Source organism: Balaenoptera ricei, chromosome 14 (assembly GCF_028023285.1).
Source record: "Balaenoptera ricei isolate mBalRic1 chromosome 14, mBalRic1.hap2, whole genome shotgun sequence".
In the NCBI taxonomy this organism is placed as follows: Eukaryota; Metazoa; Chordata; class Mammalia; order Artiodactyla; family Balaenopteridae; genus Balaenoptera; species Balaenoptera ricei.
The window spans coordinates 10,046,295-10,067,326 of record NC_082652.1 but is presented as its reverse complement, the minus strand read 5'-3'; the positions used below and the strand labels follow the sequence as shown (position 1 = coordinate 10,067,326).

The window sequence follows — 21,032 nt, the reverse complement described above, 5'->3', positions numbered from 1 at the left end:
TACTCCAATAAAAAATCTTTTTAAAAGAATGAAATAATACCATTTGCAGCAACATGGATGGACCTAGAGATTATCATATTAAGTGAAGTAAGTCAGAAAGAGAAAGACAGATACCATATGATATCACTTATATGTGGAATCTAAAATACGATACAGGGCTTCCCTGGTGGCGCAGTGGTGGAGAGTCTGCCTGCTAATGCAGAGGACACGGGTTCGAGCCCTGGTGTGGGAAGATCCCACGTGCCGCGGAGCAACTAGGCCCGTGAGCCACAACTACTGAGCCTGCGTGTCTGGAGCCTGTGCTCCGCAACAAGAGAGGCCGCGATGGTGAGAGGCCCGCGCACCACGATGAAGAGTGGCCCCCGCTCGCTGCAACTAGAGAAAGCCCTCACACAGAAATGAAGACCCAACACAGCCATAAATAAATAAATAAATAAATAAATAAATAAATAAATAAATAAATAAATAAATAAATAAATAAATAAATAAATAAATAAATAAATAAATAAAATACTATACAAATGAACATATCTACGAAACAGAAACAGACTCAAAGACATACAGAACAGACCTGTGGTTGCCAAGCGGGAGGAGGGGTGGGAGAGGGAAGGATTGGGAGTTTGGGATTAGCAGATGCAAACTAGTATATACAGGATGGATAAACAACAAGGTCCTACTGTATAGCCCAGGGAACTATATTCAATATCCTGTGATAAATCATAATAGAAAAGAATATGAAAAGGAATATATATACATATAACTGAATCAGTTTGCTGTACAGCAGAAATTAACAACATTGTAAATCAACTATACTTCAATAAAATATTAAAAAAAAGAATAGAGCGGAACAGTTATGACTGATCAAATCCTTCAATCCTGATATAGGGAAACTGCGTCATATAGAGGGTTACACTCCCAAGCAAGACAAGAGAAACATGTAATCAAAATTATCCTGGAGAATCCCTCAGAAAGGTGCCATGGTGAAGACCAAGGGACTCTTGAAATCCCACGGGTACACTGGAGTGACCCTCATGTCTGTGGGTGGGCACCAGAAAAAGCTGGGAGCCACACTCTAGAGTTACACTCACTCAGAGTTGTTCACACAGTGAAAGGGACAGAATCCAACAAAGGAAAAAGCCATTTCGTAACCACAGTCACTTGGCAACATATTAAGGAATTAGCCAGATGCAGTTTTAATTGCTGTTACCCACTCCCTTTCTTTGTTGCGTGGCTGGAGTTGAATTCACTTGGCTCAAAGGCTCATACGATGAACATCACTGCACTAAACACATCTCTTACTTCAACAGTCATCCTAAACACACCTTCTTTTGGCCCCTTGAGTAATCAGGCAAGAGGGGTGGGTGGATCCGCACGAATTCATCGTGACCGTGGGAAAACAAAAAAATAAAGGAAGAGCGCTTTCAGGGAGAATTCCATGCAGAAGCAAAATTGAAAGCTGCACGATATTTTTCCTTTTGCCCTGACATCACTGTGCCAAGCCCAGCCTTTCTGCCCTGCCCTCTTCCAAGTTTCTTTCAGATCTAGTACTTGAGCTTTGAATTATTAATTCCCCAAATATGCTGGCTTGAACCTGATTTCATCACTGCTCGCACACAAGGCCAGGCTCTCCTGATTCTGTTAGGCCTTGGGCCCCCATGTTGCTTACAGCATTGTCCAACTTAATAACTCTGGGTCTGTCACTGGCAACCACCAGGCATCTCAATCACCCAGGGAGACAAAACTGCTTGCAGGCAACACCATCACGATGCTCTCGGAATTCTGAGAAACCATTCCACATCGCAATCTTGTTATCCAAAGGCTTTTAGATTTTTTTTTTCCAGTTTAAAAAATCTTGTTACAAGTTGGACTTAAATTATACATCAATTATGGATTGCTCACTGGACAATGAAAGAACATATCAGAAGTCAGTTTTCACCAGTGGACTTTCATCTGCATTGGTTTCCATCTAAATGTCCAGAAGGTCATCTCTGCTTTCGTCACTCTCCACTGTCAGCTGCCGGGTCCACCACTTCTTAACCTTGGAACCACAGGAAGCTGTAACCGTCATGGGGTTCATTTTGCACACGACCGATTTCACTGTGATCCGCCCTCCAAATGTGTAAGTTGACCAAAGACACCAAGTGGCTTACTGGTTTTGGTGCCGAGGGTAGGGGCCATTGCCCGAACTTCCTCTGGGGCTTCCTGGCCTCGGCCGTGTCCTGCCAACTCCCTCCCCTGTCCGACAGGGTCAAGCTTTTGGATTATTAAGGTGAAGGGGTGAGATGCTAAACTCATGTCTATGACTGTGGAAAAATAACCCTTTGCAACTTCTCTCCCCACCAGCAACTTCTGTGACTTCAAAACCACAGCGAGGGGCTTCCCTGGTGGCGCAGTGGTTGAGAGTCTGCCTGCCAATGCAGGGGACACGGGTTCGAGCCCAGGTCTGGGAAGATCCCACATGCCGCGGTGCGGCTGGGCTCGTGAGCCACAATTACTGAGCCTGCGCTTCTGGAGCCTGTGCTCTGCAACAGGAGGGGCCGCGATAGTGAGAGGCCCGCGCACCGCGATGAGGAGTGGTCCCCACTTGCCACAACTGGAGAAAGCCCTCGCACAGAAACGAAGACCCAACACAGCCATAAATAAATAAATAAATAAATAAATAAATAAATAAAAAAACACAGCGACCCTTCATCCCTGCCCACTCTGAGCCCAGAGCAGACTGAACATTGAGGGGAGGTAAAGACCCAAAGCATGGAATGAAAATGTAGTCAAAGAAGGACCTTGTCAGATATATATTTGGACCCAGGAGGCAAAAGCCACCACAGATGACTGTACTGCTTCCTTTTTTGAAACTCAGTATTGCGACACTTCAATCTCTAGGAATTCAACCTTCACAGAAATGCTCCAAAGGCATACATATCAAGATACTTATGATGAGCACTACTTGTTACAGAAAAAAAATCAGAAACAACCTAGAGGTCCGTTAGTAGGAAAGGGGAAACAGCTTAAGAGTCCACCCACATAAAAGAATATTAGGCACATGTTTAAGAGGATTCAGTAGCTCGACCTCCACTGGAGTCTATGTTCTTCAAGAACAAGGATTTTTTTCTGTTTTGATCACTACTGTAAACCCAGTACCCAAAACAGAACCTGGCACATAGCGAGTGCTCCATAAATACCTGTCGAGTAAATATTTTGCTAGGTGAGCAAACCTAGTGGCAAAAGCATTATAAACATATGAGCCATTTTGCATAAAATTAAACCACAGTAATGTTAGAACATGCATGGAAAAGGGTTCACTGCTCAAGCTAGTGGATTGGTATGCAGGGGCTCATGACACTCGTCTCTTCACCTTTAGGTATGTTCGAACATTTCATAATAAATATTTTATAAGGACAAAAGAAAAACTGCAGTACTACGCACCAAATCGTTAACAGTGGTTATCTTAGGAAAGATTTTGAGGGATTTTCTCCCATTCTGACCTTTTATATTTAACTTTGTATTTTTAAAAAATTTTTATTGAAATATAGTTAATTTACAATGTTGTGTTAGTTTCAGGTGTACAGCAAAGTGACTACTATACATATATAAATATTCTTTTTTAGATTCTTTTCCATTATACGTTATTACAAGATATTGAATATAGTTCCCTGTGCTATACAGTAGGTCCTTGTTAGTTACCTATTTTATATATAGCAGTGTGTATACGTTAATCTCGAACTCCTAATTTATCCCTCCCCCCTCCTTCGGTAACCATAAATTTATTTTCTATGTCTGCAAGTCTATTTCTGCTTTGTAAGTAAGTTCATTTGTATCATTTTTTTTTAGATTCCACATATAAGTGATATCATATGATATTTGTCTTTCTCTGTCATACTTCACTTAGTATGATAATCTCTAGGTCCATCCATGTTGCTGCAAATAATTACTTTGTATCATGTTTGCAATTAGGGGGAAAAAAAACTTCTTAAAGTTACATTTTGCCCAAAGTACTAAGGTTGTGAACTTATGCTTGCCTGCAGCGAATGGAGTTAAAAGAGGGTAGAATGTCAGCTACTGTCAGATCACCAAGAACAGCCCAACTTTAACCATTATCAACACTTTGTCTGCATGTTTTAATATCACACTTGTTTATTTTTTACACAAAATATGTGATATACTACTTAAGATTTTGCTACTTATTCTGTTCATCAGCAATAGTCGGTCAACCAATATTTATTAAAACCTTCTGTGAACCAGACACTGTTTTAGGCACTGGGGCTAGAATAACAAGAAACAAAAAGCCTTTCCCTGGTTCCCAGATGCCAGCTCCCTGCCCTCTCTTGGCCCAAGCTAGGGGCACTGCTTCAGGGCTGTATTATTCTGTCTCACTTCCTCCAACTGTCCCTGAAGAAAATCTCCATCTCTATGGCAAGACTCGAGAAACTTATGCAATAAGAGCTGTTGGATCCTTCTTCCCATGGAGAAATGAAGCTTACATTCCAAAACAGAAAATCAAAGGGGGGAAAAAAAGCATACTAATGCAATCACCCTTTTCCAGTCATAGACTCTCAACCATACTCTCCAGGAAGCCTCTTTAAAAATATGAAACAGCTCCCTGGAAGAGGATTCTATTACAAAAATCTATGTTTCACTAAGTCTAGTCCCCTGATTACTGAATGAGTCTAGAAGATCCACTGCTTTAAAGAAACCGGAGGGCAATCTCAAGACTAAAGAAGGTGTATGTTGATAGCTCAGTAAATTAGTCTGTCACATAATTCCCCTTCCCCTCCCACTCCTTATTTGAGAATTTAAATATTCCACAAAATAAGGTGGGAGCTTATTCAAGCAAATACAGAATCATGAACAAATACGCCAAGTACATTTTCAAGTTAAAGGTACATAATATATTAAACGTTGAGGTTTATGGTTATCATTATTGGGTAACATTTATTGATTGTTTCTACGTGCCAGGCAACATGATAAGCCTGGACTGTGCACTAACTCATTCAATCCCTATTTATGAGATAATGCGTTTTCCCCTATTTTGCAGATGAGGGCACTGAGAACAGACAGGGTACCGACGGTCACTTAGTAAACATACATTGGTTTAATCCACTCAAAACTTCCAGGTCCTTTGGGCAATGTATATCCCCCTTTCCATGAGGTCCTGGTGATCACAGTGTCCTGGACCCCTGGGCACCTAGATGAGGCCAATCACAGTACTTCACACCCTGGCCCAGTGTCTGGTCAAGGGGTGGGAAATCACCCAAAGCACAGCCAATGAGAATCTTCCCTGGGATTGCATGAACATAGACAGCGGAAGATACACGTAGTTCCCCGGCACATGGAATCTGTGGGGCCCTACGCCTCACTGCAAACAGTGGAATGCGGCCAAAGAGATTCTACGTCCCTTCCAGGCCTGAGCCCAAAAAAGGCCTGGCAGCTTCCACTTTTGTGCTTTTGGAAACCCTGAGTTGCCATGGAGGAGGTCTAGACATCTCTGCTAGAGTGTAGGCCAGGGGTCAGCAGCTTTTTCTTAAAAGGCCAGACGGTAAATATTTTAGGCTTTGTAGGCCATATGGTCACGCCTACTCAAATGCCTTGTGACATGACAGCAGCCCTAGGGAACAGGCGTGGCTGTATTCCAGCAGAACTTTGTTTACAAAGCAGGCATCCCAGGCTGTAGTTGGCCAACCCTTCATGGAGAGACCACACAGAAGAGCCGTATGGAGAGGAAGAGGCCCTGAGATTTCACGGCGAGAGAGAAAGGCCCGCTAGCCCCAGAGTCCCGGGTGGTGGGGGCTGTCCCGTGCACTGTACGGTGTTTAGCAGGATCTCCGGGCTCCACTCATTAGCTGCCATGAGCCCCCTCCCTGCCAGCTGTGACAACCAAAACTGTCTCCAGATACTGCCAAATGTCCCTGGGAGGCAAAATCACCGCTGGTGGAAAAACAGTGGGGTCATGTGAAAAAATACGAAACTGGGGAACCAGCAGTCAACTTCCCCACCACATGGAAGTCAAGGAGAGTCAAGAACAGGGTACATTTGTGGACTTCCCTGGTGGTCCAGTGGCTAAGACTCCACGCTACCAATGTAGGGGCCCCAAGTTCGATCCCTGGTCAGGGGAACTAGATCTCACATGCCGCATCTAAGACCCAGTGCAGCCAAATAAATAAATATTTTTAAATAAGTAAATAAAACACAACAACAAGGTGTGGGCAGGGCTGACTCATGACTTTCATAGTCCCTAGGCACTTTTGCCTTCGTCAGCCCCTTGCTCCATAAAAAAAATATATTTTTTTTATATAAGTATATATATTTTTTATGACCGCATTGGTATAAAGATGAATATAATCCAGATTCATTATACATTATTAGCATACCCGTATTTTTCTTATGATTTTAAAATAAATTAAGTTAAACTAATTACAATAAATTCAATTTATTAAAATTAAATACTGTGGGCGCTAAGCACTGTGCTTATAATGCCTAATGAATAATCAGCTTTGAGTGAGTGTAAAGATGAAGCCAGAGGACGTTATTTAAGTCCTTGGAACCAGCCATGCCTAAAATTTGACCCATCCCTGGACTATCAGTTTCATGAGCCAAAAAAAATTCACTTTTTGGGATAAACAACAAAGTCCAACTGCATAGCACAGGGAACTATATTCAATATTCTGTGATAAACCATAATGAAAAACAATATGTATAACTGAATCACTTTGCTGTACAGCAGAAATCAACACAATGTTGTACATCAACTATACTTCAATGAAATAAAAAAATTTTTTTAATTCACTTTTTGGCCTAAGCTAGTTTGAGTTGAGTTTCTGTCACTTGCAACCAAGAGACCTGACTTATCCAGTCTCCCAGAGACAGAAGGTGGACGCTGACCTTGAAGGTGAGTCCGTCTAAAGCAGAGCTCCCACCCACTCCCACCGACCACAAACGCATCCCGCCTCTGGCATCCTTCTAGCTCTCTCTAAGCAGGACAGTTTTCGGGAAAAAGTTCCCCACACTTACACTTCTGGACAAAGTTGCTCACGTGCTTAATCTTCATCAGAGCAGGCTGACTGCATTCTTTAAAGAGAACAAAGAGGGCATCTAATATCCCTTCCCGGGAAAGAGGAGACATCTGCTGTTGAGTCATGAAGGGTGGTTTCCCCTAAAAACAGCAAACAGCAGATGGAGACACTGTCAATAATGAAAAGCTTTGATCAATAACATCCACGCAGAGTAAATTGCAAGCCACCAACTCGACTAACTGCTCATGACACACACTAACAACATAATTCAGTGGCCTCGTTCTTTAAAGCAACATCCACTGACGGTCATTAAGTTATCACTTGTACATTCCATCACCGTGGGCTTCTTCCTCCAGCACCTCGGGAGAAAACCTTCACCAGCATGCCAAGAATAAGAAAAGGTCCTTCTTTCTTAATGGTCTGAGGCTCGTGGCGACATTTACTCTGAACCCTGCTGGTCCTGTCACATCTCCATGTCTCTGCACTACGACACAATGATTGCCTCTTCCTCCCTGTGTTCCCAGAGGTTTGCTGACATAACTTCAGTTTAATTCACTTGAACAATCTAGGGTCGTGTAAATGGAGTGACTGCACTAAAGCTGAATTTATTCACGATCTCGAGCAACAGCTGCAAACTGGCAAACTGCATCTAGCCCACAGACATGTTTTGTTTGGCCTGTGGTATTTAAAATAATTTGAGTTATCTGCCAATATTGAAAAATCAGGAGATTTCACACCAAAAAAAAAAGGGGGAGCGGAGGATTTCTGGCTTCTCGTGAGACCCCCGCAGATCTGGCAACAATGCCCCACATTCCTGCCTGGGAATGCTGAGCTGCAGCTGAGGAGCGCTGCCCCTCTGGGTAGTGGATGTGGTCTGCATTTCACTGCAGACCTGACTCGCAGCTCTTCCATCTGGCTCACTTGACTCCTTTACACTGCCTGGCCCCCAAAGACGTGAGTTTGCACCCCCTGGTCTAGAGCAATGAATCCCATGTGCCAAGCTGTGGATGGTGTGCAGGTCTCTCTGCAAAGCTGGCCACCAACAGTTCCTCTAACTCTGAAGGCACTTGCCACTGCACCCGCCAAGAGTCGGAAACGATCTCCTCTCCCCGTGAATCTGTGCCATCGCCATGACTCACGTCAACCAACAGAACATGACATAAGGGATCATGTGCCAGTTCAAGGTGGAGCCCTTAAGAAGTCTGGCAGCTTCTACTTTTGCTTTTTTGGGGAAGCCATCCACCAAGTCAAGAAGCTTGGGCTAGACCAGGGGTCAGCCAAATCTGGCCCACTGCCTGTTTTTATAAATAAAGCTTTACTGGAACACACCATGCCTATTAATTTACACATCGTCTATGGCTGCTTCTATGCTACAATGACAGAGTTGACTAGTTGTAGCAGAGACCGTAAGGCCCATGACATCTAAAATACTTATTATCCACAGAAAAAAATTACAAGCCCCAGGTTAGACTGACTGAATAATGAAAGATCTTTGGAGAAGAGAGGTCAGTGGAAGAACCCTGAGGCTCCCCAGCCAGCAGCTGGCACCCAAATATTCCAGTCCCAGCCAAGCTCCCAACTCAATACAGCCCCGTGAGTGACCCCAGCAGAAGAACCACCTAGTTGAATGCAGCCAACCCACAGAATCATAAGACAAAATAAATCACTGTTGTTTTAAACTTTGTGAGTGGTTTGTTACACAGCAATAGATAACAGAAACAGACTGGCTACATCTGAATCACTTGGAGAACTGGAGCACTTAAAAAACAAACAAAAACTAGATTCTCAGGTTCCACCCCAACCTACTGAATTCGAATTTCCCAGTTTGTAGCTTAGGATATGTTTTAGTAACAAGTCCTCCCTAGAGAGTCAGACCTCAGCCAGGTTTGTGAAGCACTGGGTCACAAAAGGCCACACTTCTGTCACTTCAGAGTTCTGCCACTAACTGGGAAACTAAGATTCTTTGTTTCTTCTGTTCTTTAATGAGTTTAAGCAGCTGTTCCCAAATACAGTACTGAGTCTTAACAAAGTTTTCAAGTCTGCCATGAAATGAGAAAAGATGAACACCGCATGATGACTCTTTTATAAAGCTACGTGTATTCAAATTGTAAAACGGTCCTTTATTCTGCAACGATGTCCTTCCTCTCGTGGTATTTCTTAAAATGTCCTTTCTTTATGAAATAAAAGGACCAGAAGATGATATGATTTTCTTTTTTCTGTGTGTTTTTTACATTCCTTACTTGGCAAAATAGAAAGTTGGCAAACCTAGGTCAGCCCAGCAAATTTGTAAAATTTTGCTGGCTCGAAAATCTAACAGTCTGCCAACCACTGACCTAGAACTTGTGGGGAAGTTCTGTTAAGTAGAAACTGAGACCCTGTCTAAAGTACTTACCTAAATGGAAAACAAAACCACTACTCTCTATCCAAACCTCATTAAAAGGGCACTGGGATAGGGACAGAGTAGGATAATTAAATAGTTTAGAAATCCCACTAGGGGATTAAGGACAGAGAGGGAATTTTAAGGGAGTCTGGAAGACTGTTATAAGCTAATGACCACTCAAGAAAAGAATCCAGTAACCTAGCAACAATCTATACTACCTTGAAGGAAGACCAGGTGCATCCAAGTACCAAGCACACTAAAGCCACAAGTCCTGATAGCTAAAACACAAGACAACAGATATGGGGTTTGAATCTTTTTACACGAAGTCAGGAAGTTAATGGTCCTTGAAGAGTAGCATTTCTGCATGTAGCCAAGACAGAAATATAGGTGAAAGGAGAAAGAAACTAGATGAAAGGGGACATTATATTGAAACCTGAGATGAATTACCATATTTTAGTATATGTTACCACTCTCCTGCTAATATACATGATTTAAATAGCACCATGACAGTCCCAGTTAGACCATATAGGGTCAAAGGAGGAATTAATGATGTAAGCCTTGATGTCTGCCCAAAAATGAGAAAAAAGGTGGTCTTCTCCCCTCCCCACTTTTTCTTTGACTATAAAAATGTAGCCCCCCTCTTTGTTCTCGGGGTTGCATTCCCTTGCTGGCTGTTTGTATCTCTCACAAGCATCCTATGTTAAGAAACTCACTCTTTGCCTTTCTGTGCTGAGACAAGAGAACCAGAGTTTCAGTAAGTCCTGACACCAGGTGAGTGGTTTCAATTAAAAGACGGTGGGCTCGGGCTTCCCTGGTGGCACAGTGGTTGAGAATCTGCCTGCCAATGCAGGGCACACGGGTTCGAGCCCTGGTCTGGGAAGATTCCACATGCCGCGGAGCAACTAGGCCCGTGAGCCACAATTACTGAGCCTGCGCGTCTGGAGCCTGTGCTCCGCAACAAGAGAGGCCGCGATAATGAGAGGCCCGCGCACCGCGATTAAGAGTGGCCCCCACTTGCCGCAACTAGAGAAAGCCCTGGCACAGAAACAAAGACCCAACACAGCCATAAATAAATTAATTAATTAATTAAAAAAAAAAAAGACGGTGGGCTCAAGTCCCCTCCTAAATCAGGGATCGTGGGTTCAAGTCCAACCTGAGTTTTGGCTGGGTTCAAGTCCCATCCAAGAAGGAATGCAGTTTCAGCTGGAAGGGGGAAAAACAGTATCCTTACCTGTTTATATTAAGGCAAATGTTAGGGTTATGCTACACTTGCAAATAACAGCTTTCCTGGGGGCGGGGTGGAACTCATTAGTTTAAAAAAAAGATGAATTAGGGATTTATCCACAATCCGTGCTGTTATAATGACATTTAAGTACAAGACACACTTAATAAACTCTGACATACGCTGGCGGTATTGCCCAGCAGTTACATACCCACAGACCAAAAATTGGGCGTGGCTTTGCCATTTACAAGCTGTGTGATTCTGGGCAAGTCTTTGTCTCCCTCCACATCTGCACATGATAAGCCCTTAATAAATTCTGTGATAAGTTGGAAGCTTTGGAGTAAAACGATAAAGGGGCTAAAAACTGGTAGCACTCAGTCAGCTGAGGTTAAAAATAGACTTATTCATTAGTGAAAAATATCTCATGACTTAAATGGTGACGGGGATGGTCCCACCTACACTTTCAATCTGTCCCCATTCTGATCTGTTTGAACATTCCCCAATACCAATATCTTGGGAAAAATGTCAAGATCGTATTAGTGTTGAAACTAATGTAACATTGTAAAATACTATTACATTTAAACCAGTATAGTTGGTTTAAATGTAATAGTATTACTATTAAATACTATTAAATTTAATAGTATTACTATTAAATAGTATTACTATTTATCATCATACAGGTATCATACAAAAATGCCTTCTTAAATATAACTACTGCTATGTGAACAAAAATTTATTATTACTGGGCTTCCCTGGTGGCGCAGTGGTTAAGAATCCACCTGCCAATGCAGGGGACACGGAGTCCGAGCCCTGGTCCAGGAAGATCCCACATGCCGTGGAGCAACTAAGCCCGTGCACCACAGCTACTGAGCCCGCACGCCTAGAGCCCGTGCTCCGCAACAAGAGAAGCCACTGCAATGAGAAGCCTGCACACCACAACGAAGAGTAGCCCCCGCTCTCCACAACTAGAGAAAAGCCCACACGCAGCAACAAAGACCCAACGCAGCCAAAAATTTAATAAATTTAAAATAAAAAGCCTATGAGAGCATGTATTAATTGGAAAGAAAAAGATCAGGAAAGACTGCTAAAAAAAATTTATTATTACTGTCACTAATACTACTTCTACACTTATTATTAATAATAGTTACCCTTTATAAAGGGCTTACCAAGAGCTGGGCAAGAAACTAAGTACTTTACATGGATTATCTCATTTAATCCTCACAACTCTGTAAATTAGGTGTTATAACCTCTATTATAAAGAACGGAAAATGGATTCAGAGAAGGCAACTGACTTGCCCAAGGTAACACAGCTAACAAGTACTAGGGCCAGGATTCAAACCTAAATCTTCACCACTATCTGTATTGTCCCTTTGACTTAAGAATACATAAGTCAAACAAGGATTTCTACATCAACGGTGTTCCACCTACATCAGAAACAAAAGAATTAGAAATCTACGTGGAAAAAAAATCTGACAACATTAAGTTTTAATCCTTTGGGGTGATGTAAATGTTCTGTATCTTGAGAGGAAAGGGGGTTTCACAGGTGTGGTATTTATCAAAACTGTTTTTTTTTAATCTAAACCATAAACATGCCTTGAATGAAAAAGATTTCTATATTTCTATAGGACTACAAGTATAGAAATTTCGGTCAGAAGAGTGTCTTTGTTCAATTACTTTTCTTTAATAAAAGGACAAACTTTAGTACAGAAGTGTAAAGTGTGTGAAGTCATAAAAAAGGTTTTCCTTCCTGGGCAAGTTCAGCTACCCACTCCTGTCTGCAAAATGGCTCCTTTCCAAAACTATCAGCGCATATGAAACACCAAAGGGCATTTTCTCCTGGATTAGCCTCAGTCCTATATCAAAAGCAAAGGTAACAAAGAGGTTCCAAGGAAACACACAGAGGTGAGCAAAGCTGGCAAGCCAGTCTGTTACCTGGAAGAAAAGATTCAACCTGGAGGCCCGGCTGGCAATGGATTCAGCAGCACCAGCGTCCGGCAGATTCCGTGCTCCATACTTAAACTTCAACATCTCCCCACTGGTGATGAAGGGAGATAGGTTAAATGTGTTCTGCAGATTTGAGCAGGAAGGGCTTGAGAGATCCCGAGCTCCCTCAGGATATCAGGAAAGGGAAGTGAAAGTCAGCCACCACTGGGTCTTGGGATGCTCAGTCTGGTGACGGAGATTAAAAATCAGATTTTTATTCAGTGTAACAGGAGTAACACTTATCTGACATACTCTCTTACTTAAAAGTTTGTTTATCTGCCCCCCTTAGAATGTAAGCTCCACCAGGGCAGGGACTTTTATCTTCATATAGTAGGGAAACATATAGCCCGGCACATAAATACTAATAGCTATTGAATAAATCACTGAAAATAAGCAAATTACATAATACAGGTATGTTGAAAGGTTTTAAGCGCCATGGGGTTCAAAAAAAAAAAAAAAGAAAAGAAAAAGAGCAAGATGGGGGAATTGGGGCATGGCAGTGTGTGTATAACAGTGGCGTCAGAGTAACGTCACTGAGAAGGTGACATTTGAACCAAAACCTGAATGGCGTTAAGCAGAAAGCCTTGCTGATATTTGGGGAAAGAAAAGTATCCCGGGTCGAGGGCACAGCCAGAGCTAAGGCTCTGAGGCAGGACCTGGGCTTCTCTAACAATAGCTGGGAGACCAGAGGGGCTGGAACAGGGCGAAAGAAGCAGGAAGTAGGAGTGATGGATGGGTACGAAGAGTATGAAGATACTAAAGCAAATTAAGGTCACACAGATTCTAAGGCGCTGCCAGCCCCCACTAGTAATGCTGACAGGAGGCAGGGCAGAATAAACACAGGACCCCACCAAGCTTGAGAAAGGAACAATTCCTCTGGCCCCAGCATCGCCTGGCCGACCCTTCGGCTCCGGTGGAAATGGGCCAGTGCACCTCCAGCCTAGGAAGACCCTCCCGACCCCCGGAAGCCCTGGGGGCGGAACCGCCGCCCTCCCGGCTCCGAGAGGCAAAGCCGGGCTTGGTGTGGGTGGAGGAGGCCCTTCCCCAGGTCTTGCAGAATTGGGGGGAGAGGAAATTGGGCGTCGGGGGACCAGACTCACACTCAACCGACCCCGCCAGTCAGCGCTCCGCTCCGCCCCAGGCGTCCCGCCGCAGCATTTGAATCCGGGGAACGGCGTGGGCGGGGCCCAGATACGTCTGGACCAATCAGCGTTCCCGCTCCTATGATGGACAGTTGTATCTCAACCAGGCCCTGCCCAAGTCCTTAAAGGGACAGAGGAAGTGAAAGAGATAGCCAATCAAATTGTTTCTTCCTTTGACTCATGGCCAATGGGAAACGGGGAGGGCAAACCCGGCAGGGCAGGTCTTGGAAGTTTGAAATTGGCGGTTAAGCATAAGGATGCAATTTTGAGTGCGCGTCTATTTGTGTCTGGGATCTCTGGGGATCTCTGGGATCCCGGGGCCGTGTCCCCTGCTCGCTCTCAGGCCACCTGCGAGGAGGAAGACAGCTAGGCCGCTCTGCCTGGTGGTCTTGTTCCTCAATCCTGCCTAAGGTCGAAGTACTTGTTACTTTGGTAAACCAGCTGGTTCTCTGCTATAGGCTACAGCTGAGGCAGCAAATGTTTTGAGTTTGAAATTCCACCTGCCTCGATGACTGATTGTCCTGCAACAAATAGGTGAAGGTATTGAGACTGTCTGATAAGACATTTTAAAATAAAGACAAGAACTTAGTCAATTCACTAAAGAGGAAATCCAAAAAGCCAACAAATATACGAAAATATACTCAACGTCATTCGTAATCAGGAAATGAGAAAACTAAAACCACAATGAGATACAATAACATGCACCCAGATTGGGGTGTGGGGTGGGGGAGGAGGTCTGACAGTGTTTGCAAAGATATGGAGCTACAGGCATTCATACATAGCTGATGGGAGTATAAATCAGTACAGTCTCTTTGAAAAAGAGTTTGCCACTATTTGCTAAAGTTGTTGATATGTACATTCTATGACTCACTCCTGGGTATATACCTTAGAGAAACTCCTAATTGTGTACACCAGGAGATATGTACAAGGATGTACAAATAGTACCGTACAACGTCATGGCAAAAAACAAAAAACAAAGAAAAACTGGAAGCAACCCAAATATCCATCAGCAATAGAAAGGATAATTTTTTATATTGCAGTGTTTTCATACAGCAATGAAAAGGAACAAACTGCAGCTGAACACAATGACATAATGACTTTCAAAACAACGCTGAGTGAAGGAAGCAAAACAATAAAGTATGTCTTTTTATTGGAGTAGAGTTGATTTACAATGTTGTGTTAGTTTCAAGTGTAGAGCAAAGTGATTCAGATACACATATATGTGTGTATACATATATATACACACACATATATATATTCTTTTTCAGATTCTTTTCCCTTATAGGTTATTAAGGTATGTTTCATTCATATAAATTTCAAAAGCGGCAAAACAAAATAAAATATTTAGAGAAGGATGTATATACAGGTGATACAACCATGAAGAAAGCAAAAGTCCGGATAGTGGTTACCTAGGGTTAGGATGGTGACCTTTCAGGGAGTCATGTTGCTACTATGATCTAGTTCTCAGCCTAGCTGGTAATAATATGGATTTTTGTTTCACAATTTGTAAATTGTGTGTATAGATGTTCTAGTTATGTATATTTCTAAAATTTGAAAGGGAGGCAGTCCTTTCTGTACATTTCCAATCCCTACACTAGATAGAACTGGAAACGTGTTATCACATGCAGGCACACACAGGCATGCACACATCAGTATAAAACCAAAGCTACAGACTTGCTTAATACACTTTTTTTCCCCCCAAACATAATCCTGGGATAATAATGATAGCTACTATTTATCAAGCCCCTCTCCCCCTTTTTTTAATCAAGCACATCTCATTTAATCTTTACTATAACCCTGAGAGGGAGGAACTATAATCCACATTTTACAGATGGGGAAACTGAGGCTGAGAGATATGGAGTGACTAATCTTCAGTTGTTCAGCTCTAGGTGGTGAAGCTGGATTTGGAACTTCTGGACTATCTGACTCCAAATCCTTTCCTCTATACAAAACCTGCTTCTCAGCAGATGTTAGAAATTCTCCCAGCCTCTGCTTTTGTCATGTTGCAAGGGCTGACCCAGTCCAGAAAAATATATGAAAATAACAAATACTTCTAATGACATGAGAGAGTTAACCAAAGTTTGGGGATGGCAAGGTGAGGAGAGATGCAAAGTGGGTCACAGACGCTGTTGACTTGATATAAAGAATCACAGAAAGGTGAGAATGTGGATCTAGTCAATGCCTCTGCTGATTTTTCTAATCCAGCCAAACCTGTTAGTTTCCAGGTGTCAGAAATAGAAGTCTTTACCAGAATCTTGGGACTTGTTCATCCTAAATTAGAATACAATGTTTGTTTGTTTGTTTGTTTGTTTTTTTAGAACATGGTGTTTATTTACCTTTACTTTCTCTTTTCTTCACATTTTTACTTTATTTTTATTTATTTATTTATTATTTATTTTTGGCTGTGTTGGGTCTTCGGTTCGTGCGAGGGCTTTCTCTAGTTGCGGCAAGCGGGGGCCACTCTTCATCGCGGTGCGTGGGCCTTTCACTATCGCGGCCCCTCCCGTTGCGGGGCACAGGCTCCAGATGCGCAGGCTCAGTAGTTGTGGCTCACGGGCCCAGCTGCTCCGTGGCATGTGGGATCTTCCCAGACCAGGGCTCGAACCCGTGTCCCCTGCATTAACAGGCAGATTCTCAACCACTGCGCCACCAGGGAAGCCCCCTAGAATACAATGTTAACAGCACCATTTTGCATTGCCCTGAATCCTGCCTACTAATTTCCTATTAGAACAATCGCTGGTCTCTGCAAATCCTTTGTGAAACAGAACAACGGAAAAGCAATAACTAAAATGAATAAGGAAATGTAAAGCAAAAACCACATTAATCCCACCAATTGTCTTTCAGAAGTAGTAACTGCACAGTAAGCATATGAGGAAAGAGAATTAGGAGGGACCAACGGCAGTGTGCCAATACTAAAAGGATAAGACACTGCCAAATAGAATTAACTGTCGTTAAAACTAGACTGACAGGAAAGCTGAGACCTTCTGTTTGTTCTTGGGCAGAATGAAACAATTACCAGTTTTATGCAGAACATGACTCCATGATGATTATTGTGATGGAGATTCTGGAAGAACATCATCATCACTGAGTCATACTGAAGGACTTCATGATGTTCTTACATTCAATTATTCATTTATTTTATTAAAAAAAATTTTTTATTGTGCCAAGCACTGAGGGTACCAAAAGGAAAAAGATACCCTCCTTGTCAGTTGTTTTTTTTTTTATAATGTGAGGTTTTGTTTGTTTGTTTGTTTTTTAATTATTATTTATTTATTTATTTATTTTTGGCTGTGTCGGGTCTTCGTTTCTGTGCGAGGGCTTTCTCCAGTTGCGGCAAGCGGGGGCCACTCTTCATCTCGGTGCGCGGGCCTCTTACTGTCGTGGCCTCTCTTGTTGCGGAGCACAGGCTCCAGACGCGCAGGCTCAGTAGCTGTGGCTCACGGGCCTAGCTGCTCCGCGGCATGTGGGATCTTCCCAGACCAGGGCTCAAACCCGTGTCCCCTGCATTGGCAGGCAGCCTCTCAACCACTGTGCCACCAGGGAAGCCCCCTTGTCAGTTTTTGAAAAGCCAGTTATAGTGGGGAGATGGAGCTGTAGGCAGAGGATGGTGAAACTTTGTGATAATCTCCTGTAACAACGGAGACTCCAGAGGGCCCTGGCAACAAGGGAGGGGATGGCAGGTGGTATGTCACAGCACATACCCAAAACACGAAGAAAACAGAAATGTGATTGCCCTCAGAGCATTCAGCTGGGCCATAACACAAGCAGAGATGCTCCAAGGCACCTTAAAGAGGTAAGAGGAATGACTGCAAGACTCGAATGAGACTTAGTGGAACATTAAGAATTGTACAAACCATGCCCCCGAAGGACAGGAGAAGTAAGAAGCTAACCCCATTCTAGATATAAAGAGACAAAGCTATGCTGGTCCCTTTGGCAAGAAAGAGTTCCTCAAGATATTTTGGCTGTGGGTAACTTCTAAGGAATGCTTCTAGAAAGCACCATCAGCTGAGTCCTTTTAAGAGCAAGCCGTATCCCAGGTATTACCTGTTTTCCGCACCACTGGTATGAGAGACACTTTCAGGTCACATACAAATGTCATTTTAAAAATTATACATGTTACTGTGTGTTAGGAAAAAGTATAGCTAGTCCATCAAACCAGGTGTTGTAGGATGTTTAGAAGTATCTTGGCTTCCACCCAATAGATGCCCTACCCACTAGCATATGCTCCCAGTGGTGGCAACCAAAAACATCTCCAGACATTGCCAAATGTCTCCTGGAGGGCAAAGTTGCCCAGAATTGAGAACCACCTGTTATAACTGTATGACGTGAAAATTTCCAATGAATACATTAAATATACTTTATTTCAACCAGCAGAGCTCCCAAACAAATCAAAATACATTTTAAATGTTTTGAAAATTTTAACTGTTAGAGCTTTCATTGACACCATCATTTTCCAAATGTTTTCTCCAAGTTTGAATGAGTTCCCATCTATGTTTTTTTTTCCTTCTTTGACCTTAGACAAAGCATCTAACAAGGAAGAATAAGTTTGCAAAATTCAATTAAACGGCAATTAGCCTTTCTGCCATTTAATCCTAGACATTTTTCTATGACACTGGGGCTTATCAGTTAATTGTGTTTCTTCAAAAATGTCATAAACTGTAAAACATACCTCTAATCCTTCAGCCCACTGATTTCAGGAGTGTTTATAACCTCCAATCCATTTATAATACAAAAAATTCAGGCACCTGACTCACAACAACTGCTTTCCAAGGACACCTAAAAAAAAAATGTCATCAAATCCTTACACTGTTCAAGAGAATTAAAATAGAAGTCGCAGACTGGGAGAAAAAAGATACATCCCACAAAAGACTGTTATTCAAAATATGCAAAGAACTCTTAAAATGCAACAATAGGAAAACAAAAAACTCTATATAAAAATGGACCAAAGATCTTAAGAGACACCTCAACAAAGAAGATACACAAATGGCAAATAAGTATATGAAAAGATGCTCCCATCATATGTCATCAGGGAAAAGTTATCACTACACACCTTCAAATGGCCAAAGTCCAGAACACAGACAACATCAAATGCTGGTGAGGATGTAGAGCAACAGGAACTCTCCTTCATTGCTGGTGGGAATGCAAAATGGTACAGCCACTTTGGAAGACAGTGTGGCAGTTTCTTACAAAACTAAACATTCTCTTACCATATGATCCAGCACTCACACTCCTTGGTATTTACCCAAAGGAGTTGAACACTGATGTCCATGCAAAAACCTGCACACGAATGTTTATAGCAGCTTCATTCATAGTTGCCATCCTTAGAAGCAACCAAAATGTCCTTCAGTAGGTAAATGGATATAAACTGTGGTACATTCCAGACAATGGAATATTAGTTAGCACTAATAATAAATGAGCTATCAAGGCATGAGAAGACCCGGTGGAAACTTCAATGCATATTGCTAAGTGAAAGAAGCCAATCTGAGGCTTCCCTGGTGGCGCAGTGGTTGAGAATCTGCCTGCCAATGCAGGGGACACGGGTTCGAGCCCTGGTCTGGGAAGATCCCACATGCCACGGAGCAACTAGGCTCGTGAACCACAATTACTGAGCCTGCGCGTCTGGAGCCTGTGCTCCGCAACAAGAGAGGCCGTGACAGTGAGAGGCCCGCGCACCGCGATGAAGAGTGGCCCCCACTTGCCGCAAGTAGAGAAAGCCCTCGCACAGAAACGAAGACCCAACACAGCCATTAAATAAATAAATAAACAAATAAATAAACAAATAAATAAATAAATAAACCCAAAAGTTAAAAAAAAAAAGAAGCCAATCTGAAAAAGCTGTATGATTCCAACTATACGGTATTCTGGAAAAGGCAAAACTGTAGAGACAGTAAAAAGGTCAGCGGTTGCCAGAGACCGCAGGAAGGCAGGGAGGGATGAATAGGTGGAGCACAGAGGATCTTTAGGGCAATGGAAATACTCTGTATGATACTATAATAATGGATTTGTGTCATTATACACATGTCCAAACCCACAGAATGTACAACACCAAGAGAGAAGCCTCACGTAAACCCTAATGTAAACTAGGGACTTTGGGTGCTAATGACATGTCAGGGTAGGTTCATTGATTGTTGACAAATGTACCACTCTGGTGGGGGATGTTGATAATGGGAGAGGCTGTGCATATTTGGGGCAGGAGGTAGACGGGAAATTTCTGTACTTTCAATTTTGACATCAACATAAAACTGCTCAAAACAAATAAAGTCTTTTTAAAAATTCCCTACAGTGGGGGTGGGAGTGACTTGATTATAGATTTAATAGGAGGAATAGAAAGACCTCATCAGACTTCATTCATTCAGTCACTCAACAAACATTTACTGAGTGTCTACTGTTTGTGGTACTCTTTTAGGTGTTGGGGAGACAGCAGTAGATAAACTGTACAAAATCTTTGACCTTGGGGAGTTCGTATTCTAGTGGGCAGAGACAGAAAATCAGCAAGATGTGTTATGGGGAAAAATAATCCAGAAGAGGGGCCCACAGAGTGCAGGGGAGGGGTTGCAATCTTAAAGTGCTCGGAAACAACTTCATCGAGAGGGTAACATTCAAATAAAGACTCCAAATTTGGGAGAAATCCATGCAAACAACTGGGGTAAGAGCACTCCATGCAGCAGGATCAGCAAAGACAAGGCCCTGAAGTAGGACGGAGCCTGAAGCATTGGAGAAACAGTAAGGAGGCCAGTGCATGAGTTTCTTGTTGCTGTTGTAACAAGTGACCACAAACGTAGTGGCTTAAAACAACACAGATTTGTTCTCTTACAGTTCTGGAGGTCAGAAAAACCACAAAGGTCTCACTGTACTAAGATTGAGGTGCTGGCAGGGGTGGCTCTTTCTGGAGGCTCCAGGGGAGGATCCTTGTTGGTGCCTTTTTCGGCTTTTTGATGCATGGCTCTTTTCTCCATCTTCAAAGCCAGCAATGTAGCAACAGATGTAGCATCTTCTGGCATCTTCTGCTCTCTCTCTCACTCTCTCACTCTCTCTCTCCTCTCCCCCTTATTTGTTACGTTTCCTTCTCTCTCTGACCCTCTTGCTTCCCTCATAGTGATGCTTGTACTTACATTGGGCCCACCTGGATATCCTCTCCAACTCAAAATCCTTAATTTAATGACTTCTGCAAAGCCCCTTTGGCCATGTAAGGTAACATCCACAATTTGTGAGGATGAGGATGTGGACATCTTTGGGGGGCTACTACTGGGCCTACCACAACCCGCAAGGTTGAAGAATTCATGCAGGCAAGGAGAGTA

General features: G+C 42.8%; 1 protein-coding gene across 1 annotated transcript in view; it reads right to left on the bottom strand.

The window, feature by feature from the left end:
* The window catches only part of CIT (citron rho-interacting serine/threonine kinase), a 168,435-nt gene extending 154,695 nt beyond the window's left edge, over nucleotides 1-13,740 (bottom strand). The window contains exons 1-3 of the mRNA XM_059895171.1: nucleotides 13,693-13,740; nucleotides 12,542-12,644; nucleotides 7,006-7,147 (exon numbers count right to left, since the gene is read on the bottom strand). Of these exons, the coding sequence (XP_059751154.1) occupies nucleotides 7,006-7,147; nucleotides 12,542-12,637 (238 nt within the window). The 5' untranslated portion in view covers nucleotides 12,638-12,644; nucleotides 13,693-13,740. The remainder of the gene's footprint in view (nucleotides 1-7,005; nucleotides 7,148-12,541; nucleotides 12,645-13,692) is intronic.
* Between the last annotated feature and the right edge of the window lie 7,292 nt (nucleotides 13,741-21,032).